The 14,180-nt window shown below is 36.4% G+C and overlaps 1 protein-coding gene across 10 annotated transcripts in view; it reads left to right on the forward strand.

Moving 5' to 3' along the window:
• The window catches only part of RPS6KC1 (ribosomal protein S6 kinase C1), a 236,120-nt gene that overhangs the window by 39,624 nt on the left and 182,316 nt on the right, over positions 1 to 14,180 (forward strand). For 9 of the 10 annotated variants that reach the window (XR_006777787.2, XR_006777786.2, XR_006777785.2 and 6 more), the window contains one exon: positions 7,962 to 8,055. The exons of the other annotated variant lie outside the window; for it this stretch is intronic. Coding sequence is in view for 5 of the 9 variants with exons in the window: in XM_045787882.2 (XP_045643838.1) it covers positions 7,962 to 8,055 (94 nt within the window). In the remaining 4 variants the exon portion in view is untranslated. The remainder of the gene's footprint in view (positions 1 to 7,961; positions 8,056 to 14,180) is intronic. 10 annotated transcript variants of the gene reach the window in all.

Below are 14,180 nucleotides of genomic sequence, written 5' to 3' on the forward strand. Positions count from 1 at the left end.
TGTGTTCTTTCTCTTAGCATTATGTCTTAAAGGTTTAATCGATGTTGTAGCATGTATCAACACTTCATTCTTTTTTGTGGCTATATCGTATTCCTTTGTATAGATCCGTGGATATACTGCATTTTGTTTAACCATTCATCAGTTGAGCACATTTGGGTTGTCTCTCCCTTTTGGCTATTACTAATGATACTGTTATAAATATTGGCATATACGTATTTTGTGTGGCCCTATCTTTTCATTTCTCTTAGGTATATACCTAGTATTAGAATTGATCTGGGAGGATTTCAAATTTTAATTCAATTTATTTACTTGTTACAAGTTTATTATGATATTCTCTTTCTTCTTGAATCAGCTTCGGTAATTTGTTCTCTCCCAGGAATTTTCATCTAAATCGTGTAATTTGTTAGCATAAATTGTTCATAGTATTTCCTTATAATGTCTTTTGATTTCTGTAGGGATGGTAGTGATGTTCCTTCTTTCATTCTTGATTTTGGTAATTTGTATCTTGTTTATTTTTTTCTTGGTCAGTCTGGTTAAAAGTTCGATATTGTTGATTTTCTCAAAGGACTAACCTGGTTGGGGTGCCTGGGTGGTTCAGTCAGTTAAGCATCTGACTTCGTCTCAGATCATGATTTTAGGGTCCTGGGATAGAGTCCCACATTGGGCTCCATGCTCAGGAAGGAGTCTGCTTCTTCCTCTACCCCTCCCCCTGCTCATTCTCTCTCTCTCTCTCTCTCTCAATTAAGTAAATCTTAAAAAAAGAAGACTAACCTGGTTTTGTTGATTTTTCTGTATTTTCTATTTCATTTTTCTCTATTTCATTTCATTGATCTCTACTCTAAACTCTATTTCCTTCCTTTTGCTTGCTCTGGATTTACTTTGCTGTTTATCTGATTCTTTAATTCCTTAAAGTGGAAGCTTAGGTTACTGATTTGAGATATTTCTTCTTATCTAACATAGGCATTTACAACTATAAATTTTTCTTTTAGCCTGCTCGAACCTCATCCCATAACTTTTTATGTTTTGTTTTCATTTTTATTAAGTTCAATGCATTTTTTAAATTTCTTTTGTGATTTTTCTGTGGACCCATTGATTATTTAGAAAAATGTTCTTTAATTTCCAAATATTCATTGTTTTCCTAAAGTTTCTTTTATTGTTGATTTCTAGTTTTCTTGCGGTCATGGTCAGGAAACATATGTTGTATGATTTCAATTCTTTTAAATTTATTGAGACCTGATTTATTTCTTAGCATACAACCTGCCCTGGAGAATATTCCCTGTGTGCTTGAAAGGAATGTATATTCTGTTGTCAGGTGGAATTTTATGTAAATTTTAGTTAGTTCAAATTAGTTGTCAGTGATGTTTAAGTGTTCTGTATCTTTGCTGATTTTCTATCTAGTTCTGTCAATTACTGAGAGTGAGGTATTGAAGCCTCCAGTTATTATTGTTGAATTTTCTATTTGTCCTTTCAGTTGTTAATGTTTATTTATTTTGGAGCTCTCTTGTCATGTGCATGTGTATAGCTTCCTGATAAGTTGATTTTCTTAGGCTTACGAAATGGCCCTCCTTGACTTGAGTAGTATTTATTGTCTTAATGTCTATTTTGTATGATTTTAATATAGACCACTGTTTAATAAAGACTATTCTAGGTCTCTTTTTGCATGGAACCTTTCTTTTCATTCTTCTTCTTTTTTTTTTTTTTTGGCAGCAAACAAGGTTTACTGAGCAATAGTAAAGTGATAGCACGAAGCTCCCAAGGAGGGAGGGGACCTGAGAGGGTTGCCACTTTCTTTTCATTCTTTTGCTTTCTGTTTGTTCGTGTTATTGAATCTAATGGGTATCTCTTGCATGCACTATATAGTTTGACCTTATTTTTTTTTTCCAGTCTCAAAATTGCTGTCACTGATTGGCATAGTCAGTCCTTTAAATTTAAATATACCATTTTGCTATATGTTATATATATTTCATAAATTTTTTGTTTTTTTCTCCTTTTTGTCATCTTTTGTGTTAAATATTTTTTTATTATACTATTTAAATTTCCCTTTTATGTTCTTTAAGTTATGTATGTATTTTAAAGATTTATTTATTTTAGAAAGGGAAAGAGAGAGAGCCTGAGAGAGTGAGCATGCCAGGAGTGGGGGAGGGGCCGAGGGAGAGGGAGAGAAAGAATTTCAAGGAGACTCCTGTTTAGGGCAAAGCCCGCTACAGGGCTGGATCTCACTACTCTGAGATCATGACCTGAGTCGAAATCAGGAGTTGGACACTTAACTGACTGAGCCACCCAGGTGCTCCTTAAATTATATTCTTTTTTTTTTTTTTTTAAGATTTTATTTATTTATTCGACAGAGATAGAGACAGCCAGCGAGAGAGGGAACACAAGCAGGGCGAGTGGGAGAGGAAGAAGCAGGCTCATAGCGGAGGAGCCCAATGTGGGGCTCGATCCCACAACGCCGGGATCACGCCCTGAGCCGAAGGCAGACGCCCAACCGCTGTGCCACCCAGGCGCCCCCTTAAATTATATTCTTAATGGTTGTTCTGGGGATTAAAATAATGCATTTTAATTTATGACAATTTACTTAAGATTAATGTTAACTTAATTCCAGTAGAATATAGAAAGTTTGCTCCATAAAGCTCTATTCACTCCTCCTTTTTTGTTATCATATGTGTATCTCAAATATATTATAAACCTAACAATATAGTGTTATGATTTGTTGTCTTTTAATGTTAAGGAGAAGAAAAGAGAAGAACATATATAGTCTTTTATATTTACCCTCATATTTACCTTTTTCTGGTGTTCTTTATTTGTTCAGGTTGATTTGAATTACCGTATGTTGTCAGCTTGAAGGATTTCCTGTAGTTTTTTGTGTGTGTCTAAGGCGGGTTTATTAGCAACAGATTTTCTTTGTCTTTGGAACTGTTTTTGTTTGCCCTTCATTTTTAAAGAATAGTGTATCTGGATATATAGAATTATTGATTTACTGTTTCTTTTAGCATTTTGAATTTATCATTTCAGTGCCTTTTGTTTTTCATTGTTCTTAATGAGAAGTTGTTACTTTTACTGTAATTCTGGTATAGAAGTCTTTTTCTGTTGCTGCTTTCAGAATTTAGCGTTTATCTTTCAGTAATGTGATTCAAGGTGTAGATATCTTTCTGTTTATCCACTTGGGGTTTAATTTATCTTCTTGTATTGGTAGATTATTATTTTTCATCAAAGTTTGAAAGTTTTCTGCCTTATCTTTTCAAATATTTTTTTCCTCTCTCATGCCTGGTACATGTAAGTTGGTATGCTTGATATTATTCTTACAGCTCTTTGATTCTCTTTATTGTTATTAGGTCTTTTTTTCCTATGATTTTCATTTTGGGTAGTTTCTATTGATTTTTAAGTTCATTTATTATTCATCTTAAATCTGTTGAATTTTGTTACTATGCTTTTCAATATGATTTCCATCTGGTTTTGTTTTTAAAATTGAGATTCACATAACATAAAATTCAGCATTTTAAAGTATAAAGTTTAGTAGTATTTAGTATATTCACAGGGTTATGCCACCACTATCATTGTCTAATTCCAGAACATTTTCATTACCCCATAAAGAAATCTTCTGCCCAGTAGCACTTACACCTCCTTCCCCACTTGCCCTAACTCCTAGCACCCACTAATCTATTTTCTGTCTTGATGGCTTTACCTATTCTGGACATTTCACATGAATGGAATCATACAGTATGTGGCCTTTTGCATCTGGCTTCTTTCACCTAGCTTAATGTTTTCAAGGATCATCCATGTGGTAGCATGTGTCAGTGCTTTGTTCCTTTTTATGGCTGAATAATATTCCATTAGGTGGATATGAATATGCCACATTTTATTTATCTATGATTCAGTTGGTAGACATTTGAATTATCTCCACTTTTGGCTCTTATGAATACTGTTTCATTTGGTTCTTTTTTATAATTTGTATTTATTTATATTTTATATTTGCTATTTCATGAGTCATAGACATCATACTTTTTTTTCATAGACATCATACTTTAAGAACTTCTTTAATCACGACTTGTTCAGTTATTTAATATATTTATAAATAGCGCTTTGAAGTCTTAGCCTTTTAAGTCCAGTATCTTTATCCCCTCAGAGTTAGTGCCTATTGATTACTTCCCTTCCCAATCCCCTGCGTATGGAGCACACACTTTCTTATTTCTTTGTATGTGTCATGATTTTTTTTGTTGAAAACTGGAAGTTTTGGTTAATATAGCAGATCGGAGTTCTGATTTTTGCCCTGAGGGTTGTTAGCATTGTTTTGTTAGCATGTTCAGTAAAGTGTACTGAATCTGCGGAGTCTATTTAATGGGCAGTGAATGACTGCTGATATCTCTGCTCAATTTTTAATTTTTATTGTATTTTTAAACCTGGCTAACTGGGGATTAGTCTTGTATCATCCTAGCTTAGTGGTCAGCCAGTGATTGGTCTTTGCTTGTATTTAAACACTTTGTTCCATTATATGTTTCCTCCACATGCTGATGATTCTTGGTGTATTTTCAAAGTTCAATCAGTTTTCAAGTTTGCCCTGGCTTTTGCTTTCCCCTGGGATCTCTTGGATTTCCTTTGTGTGTGTGCACCATCATGGTTTGCCAGGGATTTGTAATTGCTCAGTTTCTCTCTGGTCTCTCCTGCATGGGGGGGTACGGAGCATATTAAGAACCCACATGGCTGTGTATTTTCTGTATCTCCCTGCGAAATGTCTGGTTAATATGCTGGTTCTTCGCTTGCCGCAACGTCATGTATGCTGAGCCACTGTGTGTTAGCACTGGGATCGCTACTATTACTGATAGTACTGTTTGGGGTGGACTTTTTCTGTGCTTCAGTCCAAATCGTGCCAGCCTCCTCTGCAAGTGAATCTGCTGAATTTCAAGGCTTGCCTTGCCCTTGTATAATTACCATGGCAACCCAGCTGGGCTGGAAGGTGGGAGAAACCCTGGGCAAGAATGCCACAGACTCCCACAGTTCTTACTTACGGTTTTATGGTTTTTCACAGGTAACCGCTTCTTCATTTGTTTTACGTTTTTGGTCAATTTCCAGAGCCCTCAACTGGTCGTCCTGACAGTTTTCTCTAGTTAACTGCTTTTTGGGAAGAGTGTTTGCTAATCTACTTATTCCATCATACCTGAACTCCTTCACCCTCCAGACTGACATTTCGTTAACAAAAAACTTTGAGATGCTGTGTAACAAGAGGTGTCTGCTGTGTAGTGAAGAACACCAAATGGTTAATGTTTTGGTCTAGAGATCAAAGTAGCAATTAATTTAGAGATTTAATGTAGAGATTAAAATAGAATTGTGACATATATTCCCACTACTTTCCTCAGGTTCCTATGGAACAGTTTTTATTATTTTGTTTAATTAAGGATTTAGTCTGCATTACTTTGTATGATATCGTTTGTTCAATTAGGTAAATAAAATTTCTCTGGGATTCTGAGCTAAAACATTTTCTGCATTCTTTAGTATTCTTTTGTTATTTTATCTTGTAAACAGATCTTATATCAGCTAATATTAACAAATAAAATTATTTTGAGTGCTTATGTTGTTCTAAACACTTTACGTATATGAAATCTTTTAGTCCTAACCACTTACTGAGTTATAGATAATGTTTCCCTTTTATAGATAGGTAACTTAAAGTCACACACCTGGTGGTTGAAGAGGTAGTTAATAGTTGAAAGGTACCTTCTGTTAAGTGAGATTATAAACAAAATCAGCTTTGTCTATTAAAATTCTCAGGAATATTTGCAGATTTTCTTAAGATTTGATTTGGATGGCTTAGTCTGAAATAGATACTCTTCTTTTTTAGAGAAGAATGCAAGTATAAACCGTGATTTGAATATTTTAATAGACAAATAGAACAAAGTGATATAAATTCTTGCCTCTAAAAAGAATAATTGTGGGACTCCTGGGTGGCTCAGCCAGTTAAGCGCTTGGCTGCCTTCGGCTCAGGTCGTGAACCTAAGGTCCTGGGATCAAGTCCTGCATCAGGCTCCTTGCTCAGTGGGGAGCCTGCTTCTCCCTCTCTGCCTGCTACTCCCCTTGCTTGTGCTCACTCTCTCTCTCTGATTAAAATAATAATAAAAATAATAAAGAGAGTAATTGTTTTAAAGTTTCAGCTCACTTAACACTCTGAGAAGTAAAAGTTGGTAATCTGAGAGGGACCATTTAAAATTTTTCTTTCTTAAAGATAAGCAGGCAGGGAGACTTTTTTTTTTTTTTTTAAGATTTTATTTATTTATTTGTCAGAGAGAGCACGCACAAGCAGGGAGAGCAGCAGGCAGAGGGAGAAGCAGACTCCCCACCGAGCAAGGAGCCTAATGTGGGACTTGATCCCAGGACCCTGGGATCATGACCTGAGCCGAAGGCAGACGCTTAAGCGACTGAGGCAACCAGGCGTCCCAAGACTTTTGATTATGTAAAGAGAGTTGTTGAGTTCTTTGTGCTGAAGGTGAGAGGAAGTAGGGGGTCTTGTGTTTCTCTTGGGTTTTGCTATCATGGTAGTAGTGTTTGGGGGCATGGAACTATTCATGGATGGTAGAAGGAAAGATGTTAAGAAGCAGAAGAGCTATTCTTTTAGTTATAATTATTTAAGGATTATAAGCCTTTATATGCGTGATTGGAGCAGTCCGTGAAACGACAGCACAAAATCACACCACCACCACTTACTTGGTAAGTACCATTCTCTAGTTGCACATAGAGTGAGAGAAAACAGCCTTTTGAGGGTTGAATTTGCAAACCTAAATATAGAATTAAAATAATGGTCACATGGAAAAATCAATTTTGTACTTATTAAAAATAATACAAATATCTTAAATTTGTTTAATTTTACATACATTATTATGTCTTAGTGGTTTTCAAATTTAGGGTATTTCTGGAATCACTGAGGTTCTGTGTGATGTATTGTAGTTTTTAATTTGATAAAATTAAATGACTTCTAATGAGGTCCCATCATTTATCACTAATCAGAATGATCGGTCACTAAGGATACTGAGCAATAGTCTTTACTTGGTGGTGTTTTTTTTTTTTTTTTTCTTGCTTTTTTTAAATGAGTATTTTCAATACATTTAAAAAATATGCTTTTATAACAAGCCATATGATATTATAAACATAATATTCCTTTTGAATGTTAATAGACCAAAAATAGATTTTAATAATAGATTATTTTTTAGAGCAGTTTAGGTTACAGAAAAATTGTGCAGAAAGTATAGTGCTTTCAGGGGTGCCTGGGTGGCGCAGTCGGTTAAACTTCTGACTCATGATTTCAGCTCAGGTCATGATCTCAGGGTCATGTGATCGAGCCCCATGTTGGGCTCTGCGCTCAGTGCAGAGTCTAAGTTTCTCTCTCCCTCTGCCCCTTACCCCTGTGTGTGTGTGTGTGTGTGTGTGTGTGTGTACGTGCGTGCGTGCGCGCTCCTGTCTCTCTCTGTCAAATAAATCTTAAAAAAAAAAAAAGGGAAAATTTAGTGCCTTCCTGTAGATCCCCTTCCCCTTCACAGAGATTCCCCTGTTATTAATACCTTGCATCGGTGTGGTACGTTTGTTACAGTTGATGTGTCAATACTGATATTCCTATTGATTTTTTTTTTTTTTAAAGATTTATTTTATTATTTATTTGACAGAGATAGAGACAGCCAGCGAGAGAGGGAACACAAGCAGGGGGAGTGGGAGAGGAAGAAGCAGGCTCATAGCGGAGGAGCCTGACGTGGGGCTCGATCCTGGAACGCCGGGATCACGCCCTGAGCCGAAGGCAGACGCTTAACCGCTGTGCCACCCAGGCGCCCCCCTATTGATTTTTTTAAAAGCAGTTATTATCTAGTTTAACAGATGCATAGTTCCTGTAATCCTTATACATACTCAGTTGAGATAACTAGTGTTCATTTATTATTCATTTTTAAAATACTCTTATTAACAATGAAACACAATTACTCTCCTTTTAGGGTGGAATAATTAATGATGGTTCTGAATTGATTGGTCCTGCTGAAGCATATTCGGATTCCCTCGTTGATAGCTTTCCTGAGTGTAGTACAGAAGGTAGGATATTCTGATTTTTTTTCATTTCATGGTTTTGATTGCAGACTATAAATCATATTTGAATTGCAAAAGAATAGATGGCTATAGGAATTTGAGAGTATTTCACCAATTCTAAGATAGTTTTTTCCTTCACATTTTAGTATCACTGATATTGGGTGCATGAAATTGGGTCGATGATATCTTAGATTTATTTGACAGCTTTTTTTCTTTCTTAGTGATATATAATATAATGTAATGATTTATCCTACAATTAATGGCAAATTAGATTTGATGAAATGTGGTGTAATGAATGTTCAGAATTTGTATTGTCTAAGTGTTAAGAATATTTTGCTAAAGTCTATTTAGCAGCATCTGACTTTTAGAGAATTAATTTCAAGACTGGCTTTAAAAGGTTAGTCATGTTCCCAGAAAGAGGGCAGTTTTAGTGTTTTTAGTATGTTTTATAATAACATGAGTCTAAAGCAAAGCAGTTTTTGAAATTTTAATCACTTTAATTCAAGAATGCTTAATGTCTTGTTTTATTCCTTTGTTAAGCCATCCTTGAATTTTTATGAAGATTTAAAATACATACATTTTGGTCTTTAAATTTCCTTAGCTAGTTTTCTTCCAGGGACGATTTTGGAATTAATAAAGAGAGATTTGGAGATAGGGAGGGAGAGTCTTTAAAAATAGGTAATTAGATTTGTTTGAGGAGGCTTAGGTTTGTTTTATATAAAAGTAAAATCATAAACTAGGTATTTCTTGATCTCTTTCATGGATAACAGTTTATGATAGAGGAGGATGCTGAATATGGGAGGTAGCCATAGTCTCATTTCAGTGATGTTTTTGTAGGGATATGTATTGATGTCATATATCAGCAGACACATCGATATAGGTTTATTGCAGTAAATTCTCATCTTAATTTGGGGAGCAGCAAGTTCCCATCCATCGTGTAGGCTGAAGCATTTAAAATTTGTTTGTCAGGGGCCTTGTTAGCGCAGTAGTAACATGTCAGTCTCATAAAATTTGTTTTTCTTTTGTTGCCACCACATTGAGAAGTGATTAGCTCTTCTTGTTTTTCATGGTGGCTCCCATTGACTTAAAAACAAAGTCCGTTCATTTATACCTAGTGTTTTGTGTAATGTATGGGGACCTCAGGCCCATGGATTTCCATCAGGTCCTCAATATCTTTAACTCCATACTGAATCAGCCAAGGTCATAGAAAAACACTGCTGACAGTAATTTTACTTTACAATCCAAATACCTATTCTTTGTCACCTGTTTTGAGCTGTGGATCCTTGCCAGGCTTTGAAAAATCTAGTCCCTGCTTGGGATCCCAGTGTGATTCTGTTTTTAGAGCTGGTTTCCTTGGTAGGTGACTTTATCTGGGATAACCTGATCTGGTTGTTGCCTCAGAGATACTCTTTTCCTGAGAAGGAGGGAGAGGGTATCATCTGCCTGTAGATGTGCTGATTTGGTGACATCCAGTAGTGGACAGATAGAAAGATTTGTAGGAGAGTGTTCAATGAGGAGTACAGTTCTTGGAAATGGTAGAATATTTCTTAGTTTCTCTCCTTTTGTGTTTTGTTACAGGAATCTAAGGTTGCATGATTTGGGGATGGCTATATTCTTTTGATCTGTGCTAAGCCGTTTTTACTAGGTGTACGTCAGCTACGGTGGGAGACGTGTGTCTCAGGAACCTATTTTAGTGTAAGGTCGTCATGGATGGGAATGAGGAAGAGGTCTTTTGCCCTTTGTTATCATCTGGAAGAGAAGGGGAGGAGCATTAGGGAAAAAAACATAGGAATGTGTTTTCTTGGGACGACGTTCTAAAATATGGGAAGCTGTTCAGGGTAAAAATGTGGCTATGGTAAAAATGTGGTTAAAAAAAAAAAAAAAGGATGGGGCGCCTGGGTGGCACAGCGGTTAAGCGTCTGCCTTCGGCTCAGGGCGCTATCCCAGCGTTGTGGGATCGAGCCCCACATCAGGCTCCTCCGCTAGGAGCCTGCTTCTTCCTCTCCCACTCCCCCTGCTTGTGTTCCCTCTCTCGCTGGCTGTCTCTGTCTCTGTTGAATAAATAAATAAAATCTTTAGGAAAAAAAAAAAAAAAGGAGATAGTACCTAAAGCTTGGATGAGTTTGTAATTTATTGTCCAAACTGGGACACACATTGCTGAGAAGTAAAGAGGATGCGAGACCACTCTCATAAACCAGGACTGCCCCTGGCACACTGGGACAGACAGCTTGGGTCGTCCTACTTAAAGCAGTTGTTTCAGGGTTTACCTTTGAAGTTTCGAAAAGATGGGTTTTCCTTGGAAGGATTTATCTTTTAGGAATATGCTTTTATGAGAGAAATTGGGGGCAACCTTTTTGTTAAAAAACCCCAGAGAAGACTTATGCTACCAAAAAGTAATACTGGCATTTCATCCTTTCCATGCATAGTTTAGTTCTCCAACTGTATTACCATCTCTGAAACACGCTGTGATCCGTGACGAATGCAAAATGTGGAACTAGAGAGGCTGTTAATGCTTATTTTTTTTACCCCCTCCCTCTAAAAGCCTTTATGCCTGACTAATTAATCCTGCTGAAAGACACCTTGTTGACAAATACAGATCAGAGTGTCAGACAGCTTGCAAATTCATTGTTATATGAGAGGGGAAATGACTTTTAAATATCATGAGATTGTCTGGCATACTGGGTAAGTGGAAGATACACTTTCCTACCAAAAGGTCTGTAACACCGCCCCCCCCCCCCTCCAGACAGCCAAGGGAGAGGGCCTCTCCTAGCAAAAGAGCAGGAAAGCTGGCAGCCGGCCAAGCCCCACAGGTATGCAGTGAAATGGAGGGTTGTAGAGGGATTGTGGTGGTAAGTGCTTGTGGTTTGGATTTAGAGCCAAAATGTGAGGAGGTGATTCACTCCATAACAACTCCTCTGAGTGTAGTATTTTAAATGGTGTTTCAAAGGTGTATTCATTTTTCATACTTGTGATTTAGTTTGCCGGTGAAATGAGCCAGAGGGGCAAATCTTAATATATCGTCTGCTGTTTCAAGGTCCTTCAGTAGAGTTAGAATGACATGGCAAGTATATCACCTGTCAGAGAACAGATGTAGAGGCTAAGTGATCATTATTTTTATTAGTACCATAAAAATGCAATCAACAGGTCTTAATTTACCTTGAAGGAAAGTTTTCTGAGGAAAACTTTAAGAGCTGGAATAATGTGTTGTTTTTTTAAAATTATTATTTGGTAGTAATGGGATAGAGGAAACCTTTTTTAAGGTTTCATAAAACCAATAATTTGGTGATTAACTGGTAAATATATTTTATTTAATATGAAATTGAAAATTACAAAATTATTCAGTAGGTTTTTAGATAAAAAGTTAGTATTGTTTTATGTTTTTAAAATGAAATGCTGGTCACTCTTTATCTCCGTTGTCCAGAGAAATTAAGCTGTATATATTTTTAAAGATGAAAGAGGATTGACTTGATTGTTAACATCTTATTTCCTTTTTAAACTTGCATCTTTTCATTTGATTAAACTTAGCTATGAAGTTAGTATGACATTTGTGGAAATCTGGCCAAAATGGTGCATTGGAATTGAGCTTCTTGACATGTTTCTCTCATCTGTTGGCCTGTTTGAAGGGTGTAGGTTGCTTTACTGCCATACTGGCCTTGATATTGGAGCCTTTGATGTTGGTAGACTCTCATCTGGTAACCTGTGTCATTTCCTCTTCCTAATACGTTACTTGACTTCCTTTGCAGTTACGGGAGGGACATTTTCCAGGTGTATGCACCAAACAGAGAAAATAATTATTAGGTGATCATAAACACAAATACAATTGAGAGATCAGCTTCTTATATGTAGATCTTAAGAGTGAATGTTCTTAAATGTCTCCTGGGGTAGCTGCTGCTGCTTCTTCTCCCCCCCCCCCCCCCCGTGGTAAATTGTGGGTTAAGAGCTCCCTGGGGTTCAATTGTAGCAACTGTAGACGTAAGAAAGGATCTATTAAGCTGTCTTGAATTAGCCATTTTAGAGTAAATGAGAGGTACATTTTGAGACTAGCATCCCCCCATTGCTGGTCTATGTAAGGGATCTCTAAAATCATTTTCAGTTCAAGATTTGTGTTTTTATTTGATGGAGGAGTGATAATTCTTTCCATTAAAGCATGAAGATTACGGTTAAACTGTATTAAATTGAATAATGTTGATTAGTTTTAAACTGTTAGGGGAGACTAATTGGAAGGGTTTATAGTTATTTAAATTTGAAGAAAATCTTCTGTGTCAATGTACCATTTTATTATTATATTTCGTTTTATTATTTGTGTTATTTTCATTTAGTTGATTTAAAGTCGATGCTTTGAGGCAGGATCATTTTAAAAAGGAATATTCTTCAGTTGATTGGCTACTTAAGAGCCTAAATCTATTTTTCAGGCAAACTTAAAGTCTAGAGGTGGTGTAAGATGTCAAAATATAGAAAGCCTGATTAAAAGTAATTTAAATTTAAAGTAGAATTTAGAGCGAATGTCCACTAGGTGGCACCATGAGAACTCTAAATCTTGTTACTGGGATTATTCTAGGCCCTCCTGTATTATGAGAGTGGGTTTATTCACTTTGAAGTTCCTTTTTCTTTTAAGTGCTTATCTACTTAATGTTATTCATTGTCCTTTATTAGTTGAATCTTCTTTCATGAGGGAGTTTAAAATAAATAGGGAAAAGAGAATGGATCATTATTCTCAAGAAAAAAATGAGAACGTGTCATTGTTATGTGTGCATGTAAAACAAATGATACAAATTATAAATATTGACTCTTAAAAACCCTAGGGCTATTGAGGATAATGTTAGCTATTAGGAGTTTAGGGGTTGGGTGGGGAAAGTAAAAAAGAAATTCATGATATGTCATGGGAAGTGTTTTAGAGTAGAAGGAACATTAAGAATGTTATACATAAATCCCTTATTCCACAATTAAAAAATTGGAACTTCAGAGAAGTAAAGCCGTGTGCCTAAGGCAGTCCAGGCATTCTAGGTAGTCAGCAGCAATTATAGAAGTATATTTTGAAAGAAGAGATTTAATTTTATGGAGAAGGATGCAGTGAGAATACATATTTGGTATAGAGAGCTCAGCGCGAGCTACTTGTGTGCTGGTAGCAGGTTTGATTTGCAGAGAAGATTATGGAGAGTAGCAACATAAAAAGTTCATTAGGTAGAAAGGAAAGCCAACTCATAGATCTTTGTTGTTCATGATAAGATAACAGTATTAGGGTTGTAATTTTGATTGATGTGTTGTTTTCTGAGGTTACTCTCTTTTTCACCAAATATGCAGTAAATATACTGGTGCTCTTTTCATAAAATTTCAAGGGTGAAGCAAAGACTTGTCCCCAGGACATTATAAAAATGTGAAACATCACAGGAATGGTACTTTTTCGTAACAGTAGCTCTTTCTAAATGATAAGTTGGTAATCAAGTACAGGAATCTTCATTAGCATCAAGTTTTAGATTTAGGTATTTGCCTAAAATCATATTAATAAGGGCTTGTTTCTTAATGGGGATTGACACGTATGTCTTCTATCTCAGGGTGACCTTTGTTCTGCTGCCTAGATATTTTGCTTTGTGTGTGAAGCATGAGTCATTGCTACTAGGAAAAGTAGAAATTCCCTTTCGTTGACTGAACCTCAGTGCTCAGTGAAAGCTATCAGCTAATAATAATGAGGCCATGTATTTTATATATAGTTGACCATGAGAGACCACCTGTTGTTCTAAAGGAAACTGATCTCTTTTTGCAGATGGTCTTCAAATACAGATTTCTGATAGTTTATAGTATAAAGATTTATTCTATAGCAACTCCACCTTTTCCCCTGGTGCCTGTCTTTCAGAGGTGGTGTCCTAGACAGATTTCACTAGACTGCCCTACTCTGAGCAGTTCAAAGCACAGAAGGTGAGGGTAGGTAGGTGAACTGGGATGCTATAGAAACCCCTCATGTCTGTAGCTGCTTTTTAACTGGTCACCTGGGGCCCTCTAATAGCCCTGAGACTTGAATCTCTGTGATATGAACCTGGAGGCAGAACGCTTTCATAGAACCTTTGACTCTTCCCCCTCCCATCTCTTCCCCAAAAGGCTGAGGTTTTTGTCTTGATGGTGTTGGTGAAGCATGT

This window comes from Ursus americanus, chromosome 2 (assembly GCF_024610735.1).
Source record: "Ursus americanus isolate L20-20 chromosome 2, mUrsAme1.1.p, whole genome shotgun sequence".
NCBI classification, from domain to species: Eukaryota; Metazoa; Chordata; class Mammalia; order Carnivora; family Ursidae; genus Ursus; species Ursus americanus.